The sequence below is a fragment of the Leucoraja erinacea genome, unplaced genomic scaffold (genome assembly GCF_028641065.1).
Source record: "Leucoraja erinacea ecotype New England unplaced genomic scaffold, Leri_hhj_1 Leri_98S, whole genome shotgun sequence".
NCBI classification, from domain to species: domain Eukaryota; kingdom Metazoa; phylum Chordata; class Chondrichthyes; order Rajiformes; family Rajidae; genus Leucoraja; species Leucoraja erinaceus.
Window position 1 is genome coordinate 114,751 of NW_026576938.1, and position 24,072 is coordinate 138,822.

The 24,072-nt window shown below is 47.9% G+C and overlaps 1 protein-coding gene across 1 annotated transcript; it reads left to right on the plus strand.

The window, feature by feature from the left end:
* The first annotated feature begins 14,758 nt into the window (after positions 1-14,758).
* Positions 14,759-23,479, plus strand: LOC129695202 (POU domain, class 5, transcription factor 3-like). The gene is made up of 4 exons (XM_055631978.1): positions 14,759-15,340; positions 18,487-18,598; positions 20,497-20,627; positions 22,091-23,479. The coding sequence occupies exons 1-4, from the start codon at positions 14,759-14,761 to the stop codon at positions 22,271-22,273; spliced, it is 1,008 nt and encodes a 335-aa protein (XP_055487953.1). The 3' UTR covers positions 22,274-23,479.
* The last annotated feature ends 593 nt before the right edge of the window (positions 23,480-24,072 follow it).

Consider the following 24,072-nt stretch of genomic DNA (forward strand, 5'->3'; position numbering starts at 1 on the left):
GAGCTCTTCAGCGCGTCGTCCACAGAGCGCAGATCATTGGGACACCGACTACCAGCCTTGGAGGGCATCTACCACACACGGTGCCTCAGGAAGGCCGTCAGCATCCATAAAGACTCCTCACACCCTTGTAACGGACAGTTCGAACTACTTCCCTCCGGCAGACGTTACAAGGCCTTCTACTCCCGAACCTCCAGACTCAGGAACAGCTTTATTCCCAGAGCTATAGTGGCTCTGAACCGGCCCTGCTGAGTCCCCCCCACCCCCCCTGGACTGTCTCCCTCAGATGGTCACATCACACAAGCACATCTGCACTTTAGTCTGTTTGAACTGTTTTGACTGTTTAACTATTCTTTTTACAAACCATGTTCTCGGGATATCTAAATCTAAATGTTATTAATTATTTATGTTATGACATCGGATGGAAGCTGCATACCAAATCTCGTTGCACTTATGTGCAATGACAATAAAATATATTATTATTATTATTATTAAAAAGGCTGCCAACATCATCAAAGACCCACACCATCCTGGCCACACACTCATCTCTCAGTTGCCATTGGGTAGAAGGTACAGGAGCCTGATATCTCCAACATCCAGGTTCAGGAATAGCTACTTCCCCACAGCCATCAGACTATTAAACTCACCATCAAACAACTACTGCAGTTGTACAGGACCACACCTGGAGTATTGCGTACAGTTTTGGTCTCCAAATCTGAGGAAGGACATTATTGCCATAGAGGGAGTGCAGAGACGGTTCACCAGACTGATTCCTGGGATGTCAGGACTGTCTTATGAAGAAAGACTGGATAGACTTGGTTTATACTCTCTAGAATTTAGAAGATTGAGATGGGATCTTATAGAAACTTACAAAATTCTTAAGGGGTTGGACAGGCTAGATGCCGGAAGATTGTTCCCGATGTTAGGGAAGTCCAGGACAAGGGGTCACAGCTTAAGGATAAGGGGGAAATCCTTTAAAACCGAGATGAGAAGAACTTTTTTCACGCAGAGAGTGGTGAATCTCTGGAACTCTCTGCCACAGAGGGTAGTTGAGGCCACTTCATTGGCTATATTTAAGAGGGAGTTAGATGTGGCCCTTGTGGCTAAGGGGATCAGGGGGTATGGAGAGAAGGCAGGTACGGGATACTGAGTTGGATGATCAGCCATGATCATATTGAATGGCGGTGCAGGCTCGAAGGGCCGAATGGCCTACTCCTGCACCTAATTTCTATGTTTCTATGTTTCTAAACAAGCTCTGAACAATAACAGCCTGTTGCACTTTATCTGTTTATTGATGTGTATATATATGGTCTATGCCAGTGGTTCTCAACCTTTTTTCAGTGATGTACCACCTGTGAAATATTTTTTCAGCCAAGTACCCCCTAACCAGCGCAAAGCATTTTTGGTTGAAAAAAAAACATAAAACAGAGCACTGTGCCATCAGTGTCTGATTTATTAAACTTTGGAACTGGTAAACACATACAAAATTCAAACATTTGAAAAAAAACTATTTCGAACATTTTAAATGTTAATTGCAACTAAATTTATTGCAAATATTTCTCATCACTAAAATGTAGTGATTCAAACTAATGTAGTGAAAACAGTGACCATATAACCATTTAAAACTATAAAATGAACCATTTAAAACTCCATAAATGTGCAAAACACTGCTCATTTGTAGTGGTCTCTCTTGAACTATTTGGAAATAAAAAGATATAACTAAAAAAAAGAAAGAAATAATTAACTTAATTATAAATAAAGATTTGTGCACATAGAAATAATTATCAACATAAAGTGTCCTCTTTTGGGATCATAGTAAAGATCTGTGCTCAAAAAGAAATTATTAACTTGATTTTAAATAAAAGCAGAAATTGCTAAAAATAAAAAATAAAAATATTTATCATCGGTTTGCTAGATATGAACTGTTTTGGGAGAGAAAAATGCTCACGGCAGACCAAACGTGTTAAACAGAAATTGGTCAGATATTGAGCTTTACACAGTAAGAAATCATGTGAAATCATCACTGACTTTAATTTTAAATGAATGTACCTGTATGTTATACTGTTTAGTTTGGAGAAACAACCAGATAGTTACTGAGTTCGCACCGACCAGCGATTTTTGTTACAGATTTGACCATTTTATTTGGCGGCCAATCAAACGCTGTCTCTAAGGGGGTTACATCCAATCACCAACCAGCTTTCCCTAAAATACCCGTCCAATCAACAAATAGGTCTCCTCCCGTCCAATCAGCCGCTGTCTCCAAGGGCATTGTGTCCAATCACATAATGCAGTTTAATGGTAATTAGCAGCTACGGTGAAGGTTGGAAGCCGCGGAGCTACTGACAGTCAAACGGGAGGGAGCAGGAGAGATTCACACAGTGTACAATCCATAGCACCTAGTGTACAATTTCATAATATATACTAAATAACTGGGCTGACACACCTTGGCTGGGAACCTGGGGTTCACCAAAATTGTTCCCAATTGGGCCCCGCACATCCTAAGGCCGGCCCTGTATATGTAGCCCTATATTTTAAAATCTCACGTACCCCCTGGAGTGCCTTCACGTACCCCCAGGGGTACACGTACCCCCATTTGAGAACCACTGGTCTATGCTATATGGGCACACTGAACTGTTCTGTATTTATGCTTACTATATTCTGTTGTGCTGCAGCAAGCAAGAATTTAATTGTCTTATCTGGGACACATGACAATAAACTCTCTTGACTTGACTTGATCCATCTCAATAGCTGGAGCTGGAGCCAGACTTTCCATGGTTTGCACTGCAGAAGGAGTTAATAGTGATCCCTGGTAAAAGGATGTCAAAGAACAGGGATGTCAGAAGGTAGACAAAAGTGCTCAGCGGGTGCAGCAGCATCTATGCAGCAAAGGAATGTCCGAAGGAATGGGTGACATTTCAGGTCGAGACCCATCCTCAGAAGTCTGAGTGACTCAAAACATCGCCCATTTCTTCTCTCCAGAGATGCTGCCTGTCCCGCTGAGTTACTCCAGCATTTTTTTAAATATATTTTCGGCGTAAACCAACATCTGCAGTTCCTTCCTGCACAGAATAGGGACATGAGTCTGTGAAGTGCAACTCCATGATAGTGGCACTCGAAAACCTCTTGTAGAAAGAAGTGTTACTGAGAGGGAAACTGATGGGTCAGAAAGCAATTCCTTTTGTATGAGATTCAGATTCAGATTCAACTTTAATAGTGAGATTAAACGAGTACTTACCAGTACAAAGTTTGATCTGTATTTTATGAGGAGTTACGATGAGGGATTACGTGAAGAACCCACCCAGCGCGCAGGCGCGGCATACTTCCAAGCAGCGGTGTGGAATCACAGATAGACACAAATTGAAGTAAAGATAGTAAAGATTAATGAGACATCAGTCCGAGTTTGATCTATACAATGAGGGTGGGAGCGGAGGGCACGTAATCCCTCATCGTAACTCCTCATAAAATACAGATCAAACTTCGTACTGGTAAGTACTCGTTTAATCTCACTATTTTACTTCGGAGTCACGTGAGTGACTACGTGAAGACTTCAAAGGTCTGTGATTTCAAACCGTGTAACAGTTATATCACTCACTGCCGAAAGATCATCGAGGGAGGAAGTGGTAGCTAAAGACCAACGAGTTTGTTAGTTTTAAAAAACAAATGTTTATTAACAACAACAAAAAATAGCTCCCCTGGGCTTTAAATTATAAATTTGCGGTTTCTAAAATTCTCTCCGCAAAGACGTCCTTCTCCATCAGCGGTTTGCGGTAGAATTTTTGGAATGTCGATTCCCTTGACCATCCCGCTGCACTGAGGATGTGGTCTAGGGGAACCTGCATCCGATCCGCCGCTGACGTGGACGCTGCCCTGGTTGAATGGGATTTACAAACATCTGTGTTAATCCCTGCCATATTAAGGACCTGTTTCAACCATCTGGATATTGTCTGGCTGGTAACCCGTCCAAAAGGCTTTTTATGGCTGACCCATAAGGCTTTTTCTCTCCCTCTAAGAGTTTGGGTTGTGTCTATGTAATTATAAAGGTGGGTCACCACACACAGCCTAGGTTCTGGAGGGTATGCCCGGAAGATCAACGGGGAGTTGGATGTACCTGGTCTGCTCTATTTGACCAACCCCGGCATGGTAAAAAGTAATGGTATCTGGGTTGCTCAGAATTGACCAACCCCTCAATGCAAAGTATCAAGTAACTGTGAGCCACCATCGATGTGGGTCTTAGGAAGTGACCCATCCCGGCCTGGGTAAACTTCCCTCCACTTGCAGTAATCTGTCCTCACATTGGTTCATTTAACTGATAGCAGCGACTGAAAACCCTCTGAGCATGGGACAAGCGCCATGAGCATGAGGGTCTTATAAGTGGACTGTTCCAGGTTCAGGGTTCCCACCGGAGGCCAACCTCGAAGGTGTGACAATACTACACTAACATCCCACATATGGGTGTATCTAGGTGTAGGGGGTTTGGTGTTATAAATCCCTTTAAGGAGTTTGATAACCAGAGGGTGGGATCCAACACTATGCTGTCCTATGGGCATAAGGTATGCGGACAGGGCGCTCCGGGCTGCATTGATGGCACTGTAGCTCATCTTTAGGTCATGGTGCAGGTGGGCCAGGAACTCCAGCACATCCGAGATCGAAGCCGTCTTGTAAGATGTCCCTGCTTCCAGACAGTACTGTTCCCATTTCCTGATGTAGGTCAGGTACTGTTTCTTGGTGGAAACTCGCAGGGATGCCGACATGGTGGTGATTGTTCTCTCTGATAACCCCAATCCCCGGTAAGGTCTGTTCAGAATCTGGAAACCAGGAGGTTCAATTTTTGGTGGCATGGATGACTAATGCCAGTTTTACCGGGTGAGTCAATAATTGGGGGTGGTTGTGAAGGACCATAGGTGTCTCTACCACCATGTCGTGGAACATTGGGAACCATGGTTGGGTAGGCCAGTCGGGCACGACCAGAATGCCGGAGGCTGAGTCTGCCTGAATTTTCTGGAGTACCCGACTGATGAGGCAGAAGGGAGGGAAAGCATAGAAAAAGAAATTTCCCCAATCCAGCGTGAAGGCATCTACCGCTGCTGCCTCTGGGTCTGGTTCCCAAGCCACATACATGGGTAGTTGGTGATTTAGTCTAGACGCAAACAAATCTATATCTGGCGTACCATATTGCTTGACAATTTTAGCAAATAGTTTCGGGTCTAACATCCATTCGATGTTGTCATTGAATTTTCGTGACCTGGTGTCCGCCACTAAATTTAGCTTGCCTGGTAAATAGGCAGCTGATAGCCAAATATGTCTCTCGACACACCATTGCCAGATTATAGTAGTCAATTTGTCGCATGATACTGATTTTATGCCACCCATGTGCTGGATATCAGATACCGCCGTTGTGTTGTCAATCATAATCCTAACATGCACATGCCGCATATCAGATGCATATGCTTTTAGCCCAAAAAGGCGGCGAGCATTTCCAAGAAGTTAATGCCCAGTGATTGTAGTAGCGATGCCTCTGAGTTAGTCCATCTGCCACCTGTGCTGTCTATGGAGTTAGTAGCTCCCCAGCCTAAAGCACTGGCATCCGTTGTAATGGTTGTGTTAGGATTGGTGATGGCGATAGGACTGTGACTGTGCCAAATATTATCGACCCACCACTGAAGTTCTGATCTAGCTTCAGTGGGTAACTCCATTTTGCGGTCATAATGCCCCCTATTAAGACGTAATGCATGAGTCCTTGCTCTTTGCAAATTTTGATAATGCAAGGGCCCATGTTGGGCAGCCGGGAATGTTGCTACTATAGAGCCAATGACTCTGGCTACGTGCCGTATCCTTGGTTGCGGTATAGCAATTAAATGGTTACAAGCTTCGATGAGTGAAACTTTTTTGTCTCTGGGCAGAGTGACAGTCATATGGATAGTGTCAATAGTGAAGCCTAGGTAATCCATGTTAGTAGTAGGCTCCAATATTGATTTATCTGGGTGTAGGATAAATCCCAAAGTTTCAAGGAGTTGTTTAGTGGCTAAAACTCCTGCGACAGCTAGTTCCCTTGTTCTCCCTAATATGAGAACATCGTCCAGATAGGCCACGACTAAATGTTTTTGTTCTCTCAATTTTTTCATGGCCACTTTGAGAATTTTTGTAAATAATCTGGGAGCTGTCGTTAAACCATTGGGCAAGGCTCTGTACTGCCATAGCTGGCCCATCCAGATAAATTTCAGATATTTGTAATAATCCTTATGAATGGGTACTAAATAGTAAGCATCCTTGATATCTATGCTTGCCATGTAGTATCCCTTGGAGATCAGTTGTCTGGCAGTGACAAATGTCTCCATTTTGAAATGTTGATACTCAACAGACTGATTAAGTGACGTCAGATCAATAATAATGCGACATCCACCATCTTTCTTGGATTTGAGAAAAATATTTGATACAAATTCGTGCGGCTCGTGTGTGGTCATTTCTATGATGCCTTTAGCCACGAGCCGATCTAGTTCAACTTGTCCTTCTACCTTCTCAACTGCTGAGGGAAGGAATACCCTTTGGGGCATGTGCTGAACTGGCGGTTCTATGCCTGGTTTGAATTCAATTTTGTATCCACTGATACTGTTGAGTATAAACTTATTGTTAGTAAGGGAGCACCAAACATGCTTGAAGAACCTCAAACGTCCTCCTGTTAATACAACACCCTTTGTCTGTGCATGTTGGCAGGAACCAGACCCACCTACCTCCATGTTTATTTGTGGGGGCGTTTCCGATAGGTTTGGCCCAAGGTTGTCCGTGTTGGTGCTGCGGTGGGGCGGCGCATCTTCCCACGGCTCCGCCCTGGGCCCCGCTCTAAAAAAGAGCTCTGGGGGTAGTGGGAGGCGGTCACCAGGCTTTCACCAGCTCGGTACCTGCTGGTGGATGCTGAGGCGTGCTGCCAACTGGGTGGCTTCACCCTGCTCGGTCCTGGCGCTGCCCTCATGAGGCCTACAGGTTTGGCCGCCTCTTCCAACTCTTTGAGTTTCTTGGCCAAGTCTGCACCAAATAGCAGCGCCTCCCGTTCCGGCGCTGGAGCTTTGCAGAGGCCTGCGTATTTCGGATTGAGGGCAGGCCTGATGTTATCCCGCCGTAGGCTGTTGAGCTCGTACGTGGTGTTGCACATCAACGCCAGTGCATCCTGCTGGGGTATGGAGAGCTCTTCGTTCCCGACGGACCGAGCAAAGGCGGTGATGGCTGCAGAGTGGAGCTTCAGGACCCGCTGCATTTCTACCTCCTGAGTCCTGATCTGCTGCCCCAGCTGGTTCCATATTTGCCCGTTGACAGTTTTCACCCGCAGCGCCTCGCAATTCTCTGGCGCTGTATAGGTATCAAGGGCCTGCTGGACGACCTTTTCCTGCAGCGGCTTGTTGGAAAGCCTATTGATACTAGCCGCCAGTCTAGGTGGTAGTACCATCCCGGTCGTTGGGGGCGCTGCGTACCGACCCACTACACCCAGTAGCTCTTCTTCTAGCACGCCCGGCATACTGATGTTGTCGACCGCCTGCCCTTGGGATAGGCCAGCCCAGTCCTGGCCTCCCTTACTGCCCTCGAACAGAGAGGGTACAGAAGGGTGTGGCGATGGTAAGGAGGAGGCCAAAGCCCGTCCTCCTGGGAGATGCCTAGCCTGCATCTCCTCATCAATCATCTGTTCCAGGAGCTGCCTCATGCAGCTGATGCGGGCGTCTCCCCGTTTCGGCGGTGGAGAGCGTTCCCGTTCCTCCGACGAATCGGAGGACACCGGCCGGTCTGTTTTATGGGTAGCCTTCCTCCCTGTGCGGGGCGTCGATATCGGCAGCACAGGGGGCGGCTCGGTGTCGGGTGAGCGGGAGCGTTGAAATGGCTCCTCCGCTACGAGTGGCTGCCGCCCAGCTATGGACCCCTCCTCGGGTGGAGTTGGGCAGGCAGTCCTCCTGGCTGGTCGCTTTCGGGTGGCCATAATTCTCCACCGTTGAGCGACTCTGTAACACAAAAAAGGCACTTACCTGAGGTCTTGTCTTTATGCTGCCGCTGGAGAGCCTGGCTCCAGCTGCTGCCGCTGTTGCACTGCTGACGTAATGCCGCGCCTGCGCGCTGGGTGGGTTCTTCACGTAGTCACTCACGTGACTCCGAAGTAAAATTGTCATTGTCAGTGTACAGTACAGAGACAACGAAATGCAGTTAGCATCTCCCTGGAAGAGCGACATAGAATATGATTTCAATAAATAAATCTATTTACATGCATACAGTCACAGTGTTTTTCCTGTGGGAGGAGTGTCCGGGTGGGGGGGGTGGGGGGGTGTGGGGGTGATTGGCAGTCACCGAGGTACGTTGTTGAGTAGTGTGACAGCCGCAGGGAAGAAGTTGTTCCTGGACCTGCTGGTCCGGCAACGGAGAGACCTGTAGCGCCTACCGGATGGTAGGAGGGTAAACAGTCCATGGTTGGGGTGAGAGCAGTCCTTGGCGATGCTGAGCACCCTTAGTAGACAACGCTTGCTTTGGACAGACTCAATGGAGGGGAGCGAGGAACCGGTGATGCGTTGGGCAGTTTTCACCACCCTCTGCAGTGCTTTCCGGTCGGAGACAGAGCAGTTGCCATACCATACTGTGATGCAGTTGGTAAGGATGCTCTCGGTGGTGCAGCGGTAGAAGTTCACCAGAATCTGAGGAGACAGATGTACCTTCTTCAGTCTCCTCAGGTAGAAGAGACGCTGGTGAGCCTTCTTGACCAGAGTTGTGGTATTGTGGGTCCAAGAGAGGTCATCAGAGATGTTGACCCCCAGGAACATGAAGCTGGAAACACGTTCCACCTCCGTCCGGTTAATGTGGATGGGGGTGTGATGCTGTTGTAACTTCAGTAAGCATGTTACACTGGAAATTGAATCACAAGAGGTTCTTTGTGCAGCATGGCATTGTATCCAGGTGATAAGACTATTTATAAAGATGGTGTGGTGATATATTACTGCCAGATTAATCCCTCTTATCCCACTTGAAGGTAGACAAAAATGCTGGAGAAACTCAGCGGGTGAGGCAGCATCTGTGGAGCGAAGGAATAGGTGACGTTTTGGGTCGAGACCCTTCTTCAGACTGACCCGAAACGTCACCTATTCCTTCGCTCCATAGACGCTGCCTCACCCGCTGAGTTTCTCTAGCATTTTTGTCTACCTTTGATTTTTCCAGCATCTGCAGTTCTTTCTTAAACATTCCCACTTGAGGTCAGATATGAAGAAGGATCTTTCTGATTTGTTATTTTTTCAGAATGCCCTGACATATCTGACTTAGCTGGCTTTACCTTGCACTAAACGTTATTCTCTTATCATGTATCTGTACAGTATAAAAGGCTTGATTGTAATCACGTATTGTCTTTCTGCTGACTGGATAGCACGCAACAAAAGTATTTCACTGTGCCTCGATAAACTAGAATTGAACTTTGGAAAGGAGTGTGGGCCGAGCAACATGGGTGGGACACCAATTGATGCTGTTTTCAACCAAAGATAAACACAAAAAGCTGGAGTAACTCAGCGGGTCAGCCAACATCTATGGAGAAAAGGAATAGATGACTTTTCAGCTCAAGACTGTTATTCAGTTCCTTCTACTTTTTGGTTATTATTATTGCTGTTTCTGCAAGAATTGCGCAGTTTTGAATGAATACGTTTATTGGCCAAGTATTCACATACAAGGAATTTGCCTTGGTGTTCCGCCTGCAAGTGACAACGTGACATCAGCGCCTCTACTTCCTGAGAAGATTACGGAGAGTCGGATTGGCAAGGAATACTCTCTCTAACTTCTACAGGTGCACAGTCGAGAGCATACTGACCGGTTGCATCGTGGCTTGGTTCAGCAATTTGAGCGCCCTGGAGAGGAAAAGGCTACAAAAAGTAGTAAACACTGCCCAGTCCATCATCGGCTCTGACTTTCCTTCCATCGAGGGGATTTATCGCAGTGGCTGCCTCAAAAAGGATGGCAGTATCATCAAAGACCCACACCATCCTGGCCACACACTCATCTCCCTGCTACCTTCAGGTAGAAGGTACAGGAGCCTGAAGACTGCAACAACCAGGTTCAGGAATAGCTACTTCCCCACAGCCATTAGTACATTAAACCTGGCTCGGACAAAACTCTGATTATTAATAACCACTTTCTGTTATTTGCACTTCATTTGTTATTTATTCATGTGTGTATATATTTATATCATGGTATATGGACACATTTATCTGTTTTGTAGTAAATGCCTACTATGTTCTGTGTGCTGAAGCAAAGCAAGAATTTCGTTGTCCTATACAGGGACACGTGACAATAAACTCACTTGAACTTGGACTTGAGTTAAGAATGACACATTAAACATTAAACATTCATAATAAAACATTATCGATTAAACATGTGAAATAAATAAAATACCAGAGCAAAAGGAGGCTACAGGTTTTTGGTTATTGAGTAGAGCTCATTCAGCCATGATTTGAGTAGACTTGATGGGCCGAATGGCCTAAGTCGGCTCTTAAAAATAGCGGAGTTAGGAGATATGGGGAGAAGGCAGGAACGGGGTACTGATTGTGGATGATCAGCCTTGATCACATTGAATGGCGGTGCTGGCTCGAAGGACCGAATCGCCTACTCCTGCACCTATTGGGAGGTGCCTTGGGACAATCGCTTTGGTGCTCTGCCCACAAGTAACAACATGACATACAGTGACAGTTACGAATGACTCAGAAAACACTACACATTAATAATAAAACATTAATGATAAAACACCATTGATCATGCATGTGAACCAACAAAATACCAGATCAAAGGAGGCTACAGATTTTTGCCTGTTGAGTAGAGCTGTGGCAGCTTTGACAGTCCGGAGTCGCCTTCCAGAGGGAAGTGATTCAAAGAGTTTGTGGCCAGGGTGAGAGGGGTCAGAGATGATCTTGCCCGCTCGCTTCCTGGCCCATAGAGTGTACAGTATGCGCATATTGAACTGAACTGTTCAGTATGTTTGCTTACAATATTCGGTTGTGCTTCAGCAAGCAAGAATTTCATTGTCCTATCTGGGACACGTGACAATAAACTATTTATTTGTTGAAGAAGGAACTGCAGATGCTGGAAAATCGAAGGTAGACAAAAATGCTGGAGAAACTCAGCGGGTGCAGCAGCATCTATGGAGTGAAGGAGATAGGCAACGTTTCAGGCCGAAACCCTGCTTAAGACTGATGGGGGGGGGACTCTCCTGACTTGACATGACATATGATAATAAAAACTCTTCACTATTGACTGGTGATAGGGTGGGGTGTGAGGGGGGGGGGGGGGGGGGGGGTCGTTGAAAATGTTTACATGCTATGAAGAATTGTCAGGATTTCAAAAGTGCTTCGGTGGAAGGAACAGAAATGGAAATTAATTTGGTGCTAAACGCCAGTTTCCCTCAGATTGCCGACCCAACAAGACAATCTTGGTGGCGTCCATTGACTGCGCCCCACGAAACTGCGGGAGAGCAAAGGTGAGAACTATTCTTTGATTGTTCAGACGTTAAAAGTGTGAAGAATTTATCGGAAGTTGATCTCCGGGTGCCCGTTGGAGGCCAGCCAGAGAGTCTGGCTCAGGGGGAACGCATTAACATTGCTGCCAGATTTGTTAGCAAGATAATGGGGGTTGGGTCTTTTGAAAGATTGAGCGGAGGCGCTTTGGAATTTCGCCTTGGTTCCAAGGAAGCCGGATGTTACCGGCTGCGATTGGAGGCAGGGTCGCTTTGTCCATGTCTTAACCAAAGATCCCAGAGGAGTATATTTGGTCTTAACCATCTTCCACGCTTCCACCTTGAATTCACTTTGACAATGGGGCTCCGACAAACTTGTTTTTTTTTTTTTTTTTTTGAAGTCGGCCAGTAAATTGAAGATAGACATAAAAAAAGCTGGAGTAACTCGGAAGGTCAAAGGTAGCATCTCTGGAGAGAAGGAATGGTGGTGTTTTCGGTCGAGACCCTTCTTCCACAAGGGGTTGGACAGGATAGATGCAGGAAGATTGTTCCAGATGTTGGGGAAGTCCAGAACAAGTCACAGTTTAAGGATAAGGGGGAAATCTTTTAGGACCGAGATGAGAAAAACATTTTTCACACAGAGAGTGGTGAATCTGTGGAATTCTCTGCCACAGAAGGTAGTTGAGGCCAAAGTTCATTGGCTATATTTAAGAGGGAGTTAGATGTGGCCCTGTGGCTAAAGGGATCAGGGGGTATGGAGAGAAGGCAGGTACAGGATACTGAGTTGGATGATCAGCCATGATCATATTGAATGGCGGTGCAGGCTCAAAGGGCCGAATGGCCTACTCCTGCACCTATTGTCTATGTTTCTATGTTTCACGATGACAGTCGGGGACCAATTGAAGATCTTGAAAAGGAAGATGGGAGAGAGGGGGGGTGGGGGGGGGGGGGGGGGTGAATGAACTGTTTACAGACGAGCTGGTCGAGTTGCTGCCAAGGATCCTACAGCGCGCTATAGGATCTTTGGTTGTTGCCTCACAGCGCCAGAGACTCGGGTTCGACCCTGACCTCGGCTGCTGTCTGTGCGGAGTTTGCAACGTCTCCCTGTGACCCTGCGGGTGCTCCGGTTGCCTCCCACATTCATAATGGCAGGGGAAAAAAAGGAAAGATTCAAAAATTCCGATCAAGACCCTTCTTCAGACTATGTAGAAAGGAACCGCAGGTATATATATACCGCTGGTTTGTACCGAAGATAGACTCAAATATCTGGAGTAACGCAGCGGGTCAGGCAGCATCTCTTGGACCCACAATACCTCAACTCTGATCAAGAAGGCTCACCAGCATCTCTTCTTCCTGAGGAGACTGAAGAAGGTCCATCTGTCTCCTCAGATCCTGGTGAACTTCTACCGCTGCACCATCGAGAGCATCCTTACCAACTGCATCACAGTATGGTATGGCAACTGCTCTGTCTCCGACCGGAAGGCATTGCAGAGGGTGGTGAAAATTGCCCAACGCATCACCGGTTCCTCGCTCCCCTCCATTGAGTCTGTCCAAAGCAAGCGTTGTCTGCAGAGGGCGCTCAGCATCGCCAAGGACTGCTCTCACCCCAACCATGGACTGTTTACCCTCCTACCATCCGGGAGGCGCTACAGGTCTCTCCGTTGCCGAACCAGTAGGTCCAGGAACAGCTTCTTCCCGGCGGCTGTCACTCTACTCCGTACCTCCCCCCCCCCCCCCCCCCCCCCCCGGACACTTATTATTATTTATTCAAATCATTTGCTATGTCGCTCTTCCTGGGAGATGCTAAATGCATTTCGTTGTCTCTGTACTGTACACTGACAATGACAATTAAAATTGAATGTGAATCTGAATCATCTGTGGAGGACTAGCATGGGTCGAGACTGAAGACTGGCCGGCTGCGTTACTCTAGCACGTTGTGTACCTTCCTTAGTCTAGAAGGGGTTGTAGGTTAATTGGCCTCGGTAAAATGCCCTCAGAGTGTGGAAGCGGAAAATGAATAACATAGAACTAGTGTGAATGTACGATTGACTGTGTGTGTGTGTGTGTGTGTGTGTGTGTGTGTGTGTGTGTGTGTGTGTGTGTGTGTGTGTGTGTGTGTGTGTGTGTGTGTGTGTGTGTGTGTGTGTGTGTGTGTGTGTGTGTATACATGTGAATGAAGATAGACACAAAAGCTGGAGTAACTCAGTGGGTCAGGCAGCATTTCTGGAGAGAAGGAATAGGTGACGTTTCGGGACGACTCCCTTCTCTTTTGAACTTTTTTTTCACGTTTATGATATTGTTTGAAGAGCACTATGTTTACATATTCTGTTGTCCTGTTGCAAGTAAAAGTGTCACTGTTCTAAGAGTCAAGAGAGTTTTATCGTCATGTGTCCCAGATAGGACAATGAAATTCTTGCTTGCTGCTGCACAACACAATATGTGAACATAATACAGAACAGGAGATAAAAGTCAGTGTTGGGAGAGAGGAGAGGAAGGGGGGAGAGAGGGGGGGGGGGGGGGGGGGGGAGGGGAGAGGGCAGTGGATGTCAATTCACTGGATGGATTTAAGAGAGAGTTAGATAGAGCTCTAGGGGCTAGTGGAGACGAGGGATATGGGGAGAAGGCAGGCACGCTTTATTGATAGGGGACGATCAGCCATGATCACAATGAATGGCGGTGCTGGCTCGAAAGGCCGAATGGCCTACTCCTGCACCTATTTTCTATGTTGCTATGTAAGGAGGAGGAGAGGGAAGGGGGAGAGGAGAGAGAGAGAGAGGAGAGGAGGGGAGAGAGAGGAGGGGAGAGAGAGAGGGGGGGGGAGGGAGGGAGGGAGGGGGGAGGAGAGAGAGTGAGGGAGAGGGGGGGGAGAGGGGGAGAGAGAGGGGAGAGGGGGGATCCCCCATAGACCAATAAATAAGCAGATACAGTGCAATAGACTGCTATTGTTCAGAGACATGACAATATGACAATAAAGCACTCTTGACCGAGGGCTGGCGTGGACTCGGTGGGCCGAAGGGCCTGTCGGCACGTCCGCATCTCTGATGTAAAAGAGGGAGGGGTAGAAAGTGGCTCAGTTTGCAAGCAAGCCCGGGGGAGGGACGGAGAGGAGATTAACGTGCAAATCGGGAATCACTTGACCTGCCTGTTCAATCAAGGGCGGCGTGAATCGTCCAAGTTCATTGATTGGGACTGACCTAACCTGGAGGTTGAAGTGTTTGCCCTGCTCGTTCCGGATCGAGTCGAGACACCTCTCCCACCTCTACAACCCCCCCGTGTTTTTTTAAATTTCACCCCCTCCCACCAGCAGTTATGACCAGTCGCATCCAACATGAGATCCACAGGTCCTTTCCACCGCTCTTCCATGATCCTCGCCAACTACAGAGTCAGGAGATGAGTTCTCAGTTGGCGCCGGAGCGGCCCAGCATCGTTCAAGGGCTCCACTGTGGCCCCGCTTTCAGGGGGGACTGCCAGGGCCACATGGCCCCCGAGTATCGGCTGGGCGAGCCGGGCACGGCGGGGGTCTCGCCTCACCTACCGAGACCGTGGTACCCCTTCCCCGCCCCCGAGCACTGGCCCCACAGCTCGGTGGTGGCTCGCTACCCCAACGCCCCGCCGGCCCCGGGCCGAGAGGAGGACGAGAAGGGAACTGAGGCCAAGTTTTTGCCGTCGTTGTACAATTCGCCCTGGAGCTCCTGTTACCTGCCGCAGCTGCCGGCGGCTCCCAGCCCGCCCACCGCTCGCACCGCGGCTGGGCTGCAGAACCAGGGTCACTCCCCATCCTCGGACCACCGGAGCCAGCCGGCCAGCCCGCAAATGCGACCCAGCAACCCGTCTCCCAGCCCCAGCGCAGACCACGACACCAAGTGGGTCGCCCCGGACGGTGGCAATGAGGTGAGTAACTCGCCAGATCTGTTTGGGCGGTGGTGGGGCCACAGCGGCGCATCTAGCAGAGCCGCTCGCCGCCTCACAGCTCCAGAGATCCGGGTTCGATCCAGCTTTCGGCTGCTGTCTGCGTGGAGTTTGCACGTTCTTCCGGCGACCGAAACCCAACTCGAAACTCCCAAATTCGAGCGGGGCTGTAAGTTAATTAGCCTCTGTAAATTGCCCCCTCTCAGCGTGCAAGGAGTGGATGTGAAAGTGGTACTAACATAGAACGGGTGTGAACCAGTGATTGTTGGATGATGGCGTGGTATCTTATTGAATCTTATTAAGGGGATCTTATTGAAACATAAGATTATTAAGGGTTTGGACACGCTAAGAGGCAGGAAACATGTTCCCGATTTTGGGGGAGTCCAGAACCAGGGGCCACACAGTTTAAGAATAAGGGGCAAGCCATTTAGAACGGAGATGAAGGAACTTTTTCACACACAGAGTTGTGAGTGTGTGGAATTCTCTGCCTCAGAGGGCGGTGGTGGCCGGTTCTCTGGATACTTTCAAGAGAGAGCTAGATAGGGCTCTTAAAGATAGCGGAGTCAGGGGATATGGGGAGAAGGCAGGGACGGGGTAGTGATTTGGGACGATCAGCCATGATCACATTGAATTTTCGTTTGAGTCTCACTGGGGCTCAAATGACAATAAATTTGTATTGTATTGTATTGAATTGCGGCGCTGGCTCGAATGACCTATTGTCTCGGTGGGCCTGTTTCCACGCTATATCTTTCCACGCAATTTAGAGGCCAATTCATCTACGTGAGGCGTGGTGGAAGGAAATCCACGCTCCAGAACAAGGGGTCACAGTTTAAGGATAAGGGGGGAATCTTTTGGGACCGAGATGAGAAACAAAAATTCACACAGAGAGGGGTAAATCTCTGGAACTCTCTGCCACAGAAGGTAGTTGAGGCCAGTTCATTGGCTATATTTAAGAGTGAGTTAGATGTGGCCCTTGGGGCTAAAGGGATCAGGGCGTATGGAGAGAAGGCAGGTACGGGATACTGAGTTAGATGATCAGCCATGATCATATTGAATGGCGGTGCAGGCTCGAAGGGCCGAATGGCCTACTCCTGCACCTATTGTCTATGTTTCTATGTCAAATGGAGACGTGCAAACACCACACACAAATATCACCCGAGGTCAGAATCGAACCCGAGTCTCTAGCGCTGAGGCGGCAGCTTCACCGCCGCGTTGCTGTTCTATTGGTAAAATCGCCCCATATCCCTATAAATAATTCCACACCAAGGACCTAGATTGACTCGACCTCTACTCGTGGAATGAGCCCCGTCAGTAGAAGGGTCCAGACCCGTCCACGTTCCCCAGAGATGCTGCCTGTCCCGCTGAGTTACTCCAGCATTTTGTGTCTAATATCTTCGATGTTACTCCTGTACCTTGTGTCGAGTTCCAGTTTTGCGGTTTTCTCGCCCCCCGCTTTTTAATCTGTCTGTGTGCAAAGCAAAGGTTTTCCACTGTACCTTGCATGTATGATAATGATAAACCCAAGGCCGAAACTATACCACAAAGGGTTTAGTTTTTAATCGAAGGTAGATATTTAAAAATGCTGGAGAAACTCAGCGGGTGAGGCAGCATCTATGGAGCGAAGGAAATAGGCAACGTTTCGGTCTGAAGAAGGGTTTCGGCCCGAAACGTTGCCTATTTCCTTCGCTCCATAGATTTCCTTCGCTCCAGCATTTTTTATCCACCTTCGATTTTTCCAACATCTGCAGTTCCTTCTTAAACATGAAGCCTTTGAGATTTAATACGCCCGCTTCGCCTATAGCCCACTACACCGCTGGTGACGAGGGGAGGTGGGTAGACAGATAACTCTGGTAAATACAGGTAACATTCATATAAAATTCCCTTAACGATGGGTGAAAATTGCTAAATAACGTGGGTGCATGCGGGACTGTACCTGCACGCCAGGAAGCACTCGTCGCTAAATATGCCGCACGTGTATAATAAAATTACCAATATGATATTAAGCACAAATGACTCCAATGCATTTACATGTGATTAGCCTATGTATCACTATTTCTCTCGGCTCGGAACCCCTAGGGACCTCTCGCGGAACCCTCGGTTGGGGAACCCCGGTTGAGAAACGCTGCTCTGTCCAGAGTGTAGGGAGTGGGGTAACGTGGAACTTGTGGGAACGGGCGGTTTGGACCAGGTGGGCCAAATGGCTTGTTTCCCTTGCTGTATCTCTACACTAAACTAGTATCAAAACGCAGGCAGGTGGGACTAGTGTAAATGCAGCATCTCGGTTGGCAAGGGCAAGTTGAGCTGGCCGGCCTGATTCTGTGACTCTCCTGAGGGGGAAGGGAAGGGAACAGGTCATTCTGATTGTGCAAGATGCTTTTATTTACACATAAGCAGAGTTAGGAATGCGAGCCCCCTCCAAAAAACACTGATAAAATGGACTTGCAGGGCTGGATCAGTGTAGTTCTGAACTAGATTCAAGATTCAAGAGAGTTTATTGTCATGTGTCCCAGATAGGACAATGAAATTCTTGCTTTGCTTCAGCACAACAGAATATAGTAGGCATAAATAAATGCAGAACAGATCAGTGTGTCCATATACTGTTCTTCTTGCGTATGGGGCGTGCACAGCCTAAAGTTGTAGGACAACTTGTTCTGTTTGATCCAGAGAGTTGTGAATATGTGGAATTCTCTGCCTCAGAAGGCAGCGGAGGCCAATTCACTGGATGCTTTCCAAAGAGTTAGATAGAGCTCTCAGGGCTAGTGGAATCGAGGGATATGGGGGGGGGAAGGCAGGAATGGGGTACTGATTGTGGATGATCAGCCATGATCACAGTGAATAGGGGTAAGCCATTTAGAACGGAGATGAGGAAACACATTTTCACACAGAGTTGTGAGTCTGTAGAATTCTTTGCCTCAGAGGGTTGTGGAGGCCAGTTCTCTGGATACTTTCAAGAGAGAGCTAGATAGGGCTCTTAAAAATAGCGGAGTCAGGGGATATGGGGAGAAGGCAGGAACGGGGTACGGGTTGTGGATGATCAGCCATGATCCTATTGAATGGCGGTGCTGGCTCAAAGGAGCGAATGGCCTACTCCTACACCTATTGTCTATGTATTTATGTTACCAATGCAGGATTCTCCCACTTCAGAGGACTTGGAGCAGTTTGCAAAGGAGCTAAAGATGAAGCGTATCACAATGGGCTTCACACAGGCAGAGGTGGGCCTGGCACTTGGGGCTTTGTATGGTGAGTATCAACTGTTGGTCCAGAGACAGCTATGGTTTTAATCTCAGTGTTTAAAATAATCCACTATGATTTAAAAAACTGTGACTGAAGCATTGTCTGTTCCACCTGTGGCTTCAGGGAAGAGATTGTTCTCTTTTGGGCCTGCATGGTGGCTCAATAGACAATAGGTGCAGGAGGAGGCCATTCGGCCCTTCGAGCCAGCACCACCATTCAATGTGATCATCCATCCCCAATCAGTACCCCGTTCCTGCCTTCTCCCCATATCCCCTGACTCCGCTATCTTTAAGAGCCCTATCTAACTCTCTCTTGAAAGTATCCAGAGAACCGGCCTCCACCGCCCTCTGCGGCAGAGAATTCCACAGACTCACAACTCTCTGTGAGAAAAAGTGTTTCCTTATCTCTCTAATAAATGGCTTACCCCTTATTCTTAAACTGTGGCCCCTGATTCTGGACTTCCCCAACATCGGGAACATGTTTCCTGCCTCTAGCGTGTCCAAACCCTTAATAATCTTACATGTTTCAATAAGATATCCTCTCATCGTTCTAAACTCCAGAGTGTACAAGCCCAGCCGCTCCATTCTCTCAGCATATGATAGTCTTGCCATCCCGGGAATTAACCTGGTGAACCCACGCTGCACTCCCTCAATAGCAAGAATGTCCTTCCTCAAACTGGGGGAAACAAAACTGCACACAATACTCCAGGTGTGGTCTCACCAGGGCCCTGTACAACTGCAGAAGGACCTCTTTGCTCCTATCCTCAACTCAGTGGTGGAGATGCTGCCTTGCAGCGCCGGAGAACCAGGTTCGATCCTGTCTGTGGGTGCTGTCGGTATGGAGTTGGTAGGTTCTCCCCATGGGTTTTCTCCAGGTGCTGCGGTTCCCTCCCACAGTCCAAAGACATGCAGGTTTGTAGGTGAATTGGCTTCGGTAAAGATTGTAAATGGTTCCAAGTGTGTAGCATAGTGCTAGTTTACCGGGTGATCACTGATCGGTGTAGTGGGCCGAAGGTCATCTAAACTCTGTATCACTAAACTACAGGTAGACACAAAAAAGTTTGAGTAACTCAGCGGGTGAGGCAGCATCTAGGGAGAGAAGGAATGGGCGACGTTTCGGGTCGAGACCCTTGTTCAGACTGATGTGGGGGTGGGGGGGCAGGAAGAAGAAAAGGAAGATGCGGAGACAGTGGGCTGTGGGAGAGCTGGGAAGGGGAGGGGAAAGAGGGAGAAAGCAGGGACTACCTGAAATTGGAGAAGTCAATGTTCACACCACTGGGGTGTAAACTACCCAAGCGAAATATGAAGTGCTGCTTCTCCAATTTGCTCTGGGCCTCACTCAATCATAGAAACTTAGAAAATAGGTGCAGGAGGAGGCCATTCGGCCCTTCGAGTCAGCCATTTATGATCAGCCATTTATTGTGATCATGGCTGATGGTCCAAAATCAATAACCTGTGCCTGCCTTCTTCCCATATCTCTTGATTCCACTTGCCCCTGGAGCTCTATCTAGCTCTCTCTTAAATCCATCCAGTGATTTGGCCTCCACTGCCTTCTGTGGCAGGGAATTCCACAAATTCACAACTCCCTCGGTGAAAACATTTTTTTCTCACCTCAGTCTTAAATGACCTCCCCTTTATTCTAAGACTGTGGCCCCTGGAATCACCCAACATTGGGAACATTTTTCCTGCATCTAGCTTGTCCAGTCCTTTTATAATTTTCTATGTTTCTATAAGATCCCCCTCATCCTTCTAAACTCCAGTGAATACAAGCCTAGTCTTTTCAATCTTACCTCGTATGACAGTCCCGCCATCCCAGGGATCGATCTCGTGAATCTACGCTGCACTGCCTCAATCATGTCCCTTCAGCTTGGATTTGGGGGTTTTGAAGCTCTAATTTCTTTCCAGGAAAGATGTTCAGCCAGACGACCATCTGTCGATTTGAGGCCCTGCAGTTGAGTTACAAGAACATGTGTAAGCTGAAGCCGCTGCTGCAGCGGTGGCTGGAGGAGGCCAAGGACAGTGACAACTTTCAAGAGGTGAGTGCGAAGGGAATTAATTGGTACGAAGTCAAGTCAAATCAGTTTTATTTCTATAGCACATTGAAAATCAACTCTTGTTGACCAAAGTGCATTACATCAGTGCAGGTGCTAACATGCTACATACAGTGGTACATAGATCTAACAATACATACATAGATACACACATACAGTGCTCCCTCAGAGGACCTCAAGAAAGGCTTGTGAGTAGAAATAGGTTTTGAGTCTAGACTTAAAGGAGTTGATGGAGGGGGCAGTTCTGATGAGGAGAGGGATGCTGTTCCACAGTCTAGATGCTGCACCACAAAAGCGCAGTCGTCCCTGAGCTTAAACCTAGACCGCGGGATTGTCAGTAGCCCCAAGCTGGCCGACCTGAGGGACCTGGAGGTAGAATGGTGGGTTAGAAGATTTTTGGTGTAGGTGGGGGCAAGCCCGTTAAGGGCTTTGTATACATATAGGAGGAGCTTGAAGTTGATTCTGTACAGTACTGGGAACCAGTGGAGAGGGGCAGAATTAGGATGATGCGATCCCTTTTACGGGCACCCGTCAGAAGTCTCGCTGCGTCGTTTTTTGACCAATTGCAGGTGGGACAGGGTTGATTGGCAGATGCCAGTGTACAGGGAGTAATCAAGGCGGGAGGAGATGAATGCGTGGATGATCTTTTCAAGGTCGTCGAATTGGAGGAAATGATACGATTGACTTTATTTATCCCGGGTGGGAAATTAATTTGCCAACAGTCATAAAAAAAACCCCCACAAAGTACATGAAACAAGTCGTAAAACAGTGCGGAAACAGGCCCAACTCGTCCACACCGGCCAACATGTCCCAGCTACATTAGTCCCACTTGCCTGCGCTTGGTCCATATCCCTCCAAACCTGTGCTATCCATGTACCTGTCTAACTGTTTCTTAAACGTTGGGATAGTCCCAGCCTCAACTACCTCATCTGGCAACTTGTTCCATAGAACCCACCACCCTCTGTGTGGAGATACGACGTGTCGACCTATTTAACATATGACACGTAAATGAGGCCAAATGATGGCCAAGTGTGACAGGCCCTTTATTTTTTAGTGTTGGTGTTGATGTGGACAAGCTTTTCCCTTTGAGAATAGGGAAGATTCAAACAAGAGGACATGACTTCAGAATTAAGGGACAGAAGTTTAGGGGTAACATGAGGGGGAACTTCTTTACTCAGAGAGTGGTAGCGGTGTGGAATGAGCTTCCAGTGGAAGTGGTGGAGGCAGGTTCATTGGTATCATTTAAAAATAAATTGGATAGGCATATGGATGAGAAGGGAATGGAGGGTTATGGTATGAGTGCAGGCAGGTGGGACTAAGGGGAAAAAAATTTTTGTTCAGCACGGACTTGTAGGGCCGAGATGGCCTGTTTCCGTGCTGTAATTGTTATATGGTGGGTGGGGATGATGTACGTTAACGTCCGTCACTATTCGGTGAATATTTAACAGCTATGCAGCATAGAACAGACGCTGGCTTCATCCCGCAAGAGAAAGCGACGGACCAGCATTGATAATAATGTGAAGGAGGGGCTGGAGAATTTCTTCACCGTGTGCCCAAAGCCATCCACCCAGGAGATCACCAAGATCGCGGATGACCTGAACCTGGAAAAGGACGTGAGTATCAGGGAGTAGGAATTGGATGCGAGTCAGTCTGGTAGGAATAGGCAATAGGTGCAGGAATAGGCCACTTGGCCCTTCGAGCCAGCACCACCATTCAATATGATGATGGCTGATCATCCCCAATCAGTACCCCGTTCCTGCCTTCTCCCCATATCCCCTGACTCCGCTATCTTTAAGAGCCCTATCTAGCTCTCTCTTGAAAGTATCCAGAGAACCGGACTCCACCGCCCTCTGAGGCAGAGAATTCCACAGACTCGCAACTCTGTGAGAAAAAGTGTTTCCTCGTCTCTGTTCTAAATGGCTTACCCCTTATTCTTAAACTGTGTGGCCCCTGGTTCTGGACTCCCCCAACATCGGGAACATGTTTCCTGCCTCTAGCGTGTCCAAACCCTTAACAATCTGACGTCAGTTCACTTCAGTGTAGTTTATTAAGTTTAGATATACAGTGTGGAAACAGGCCCTTCAGCCCAACTTGCCCACACCAGCCAACAATGTCCCATCTACACTAGTCACAGAGTGATACAACGTGGAACCAGGCCCTTCGGCCCCCATCTCGCCCACACCGGCCAACAATGTCCCAGCTACACTAGTCCCACTTGCCTGCGCTTGGTCCATATCCCTCCAAATCTGTCCTATTCATGTCCTTGTCCAACTGTTTCTTAAACGTTGGGATAGTCCCAGCCTCAACTACCTCCTCTGGCAGCTTGTACCATACACCCACTGTGTGAAAAAGTTACCCCTCGGATTCCTATTAAATCTTTCCTCCACCTTGAACCTATGTCCTCTGGTCCTCGATTCCCCTACTCTAAGTAAAAGACTCTGTGCATCTACCCGATCTATTCCTCTCATGATTTTGTGCACCTCTATAAGATCTCCCCTCATCCTCCTGTGCTCCATGGAATAGAGACCCAGCGTACTCAACCTCTCCCTGTAGCTCACACCTTCTAGTCCTGGCAACATCCTCGTAAATCTATTCTGAACCCTTTCAAGCTTGACGATATCTTTCCGATAACATGGTGCCCAGATCTGAACACAATATTCTAAATGGGGTCTCACCAACGTCTTGTACAACTGCAACATGACCTCCCAACTTCTACACTCAATACTCTGACTGATGAAGGCCAAAGTGCCAAATGCCTTTTTGACCACCTTATCTACCTGCGACTCGACCTTCATGGAACCATGCACCTGTACTCCTAGATCCCTCTGCTCTACAACACTACCCAGAGGCCGAGCATTCACTGTGTAGGTCCTGTCCTTGTTCGATGTCCCAAAATGTAACACCTCACACTGAATAATGAATGAAAGATATGCAAAAAAGAAAGTATGATAAAGGAAACAGGCCAAACAGTCGCTCTTCCAGGGAGATGCTAAATGCATTTTGTTGTCTGTACTGTACACTACACTGACAATTAAAATTGAATCTGAATCTGTATCTGTTTGTAGGGTGAAAATGAGACGTTAGTGTGACTTGGGTGGGGGAGGGATAGATGGAGAGAGCGAGAGAGAGAGGGAATGCCGGGGTTACCTGAAGTGAGAGAAATCGATATTCATACCAGCTGCCCAAGCAAAATATCAGACTCTGTTCCTCCAATTTGCATTTAGCCTCACTCTGACAATGGAGGAGACCGAGGACAGAAAGGTCAGTGTGGGAATGGGAAGGAGAATTGAAGTGTTGAGCAACCGGGAGATCAGGTTGGTTCAGGCGGGCTGAGCTAAGATGTTGCACGGAACGATCGCACAGTCTGCGTTTGGTCTCATCGATGTACAAGAGTCCACATCTTGAACAACGGATACAGTAGACGAGGTTG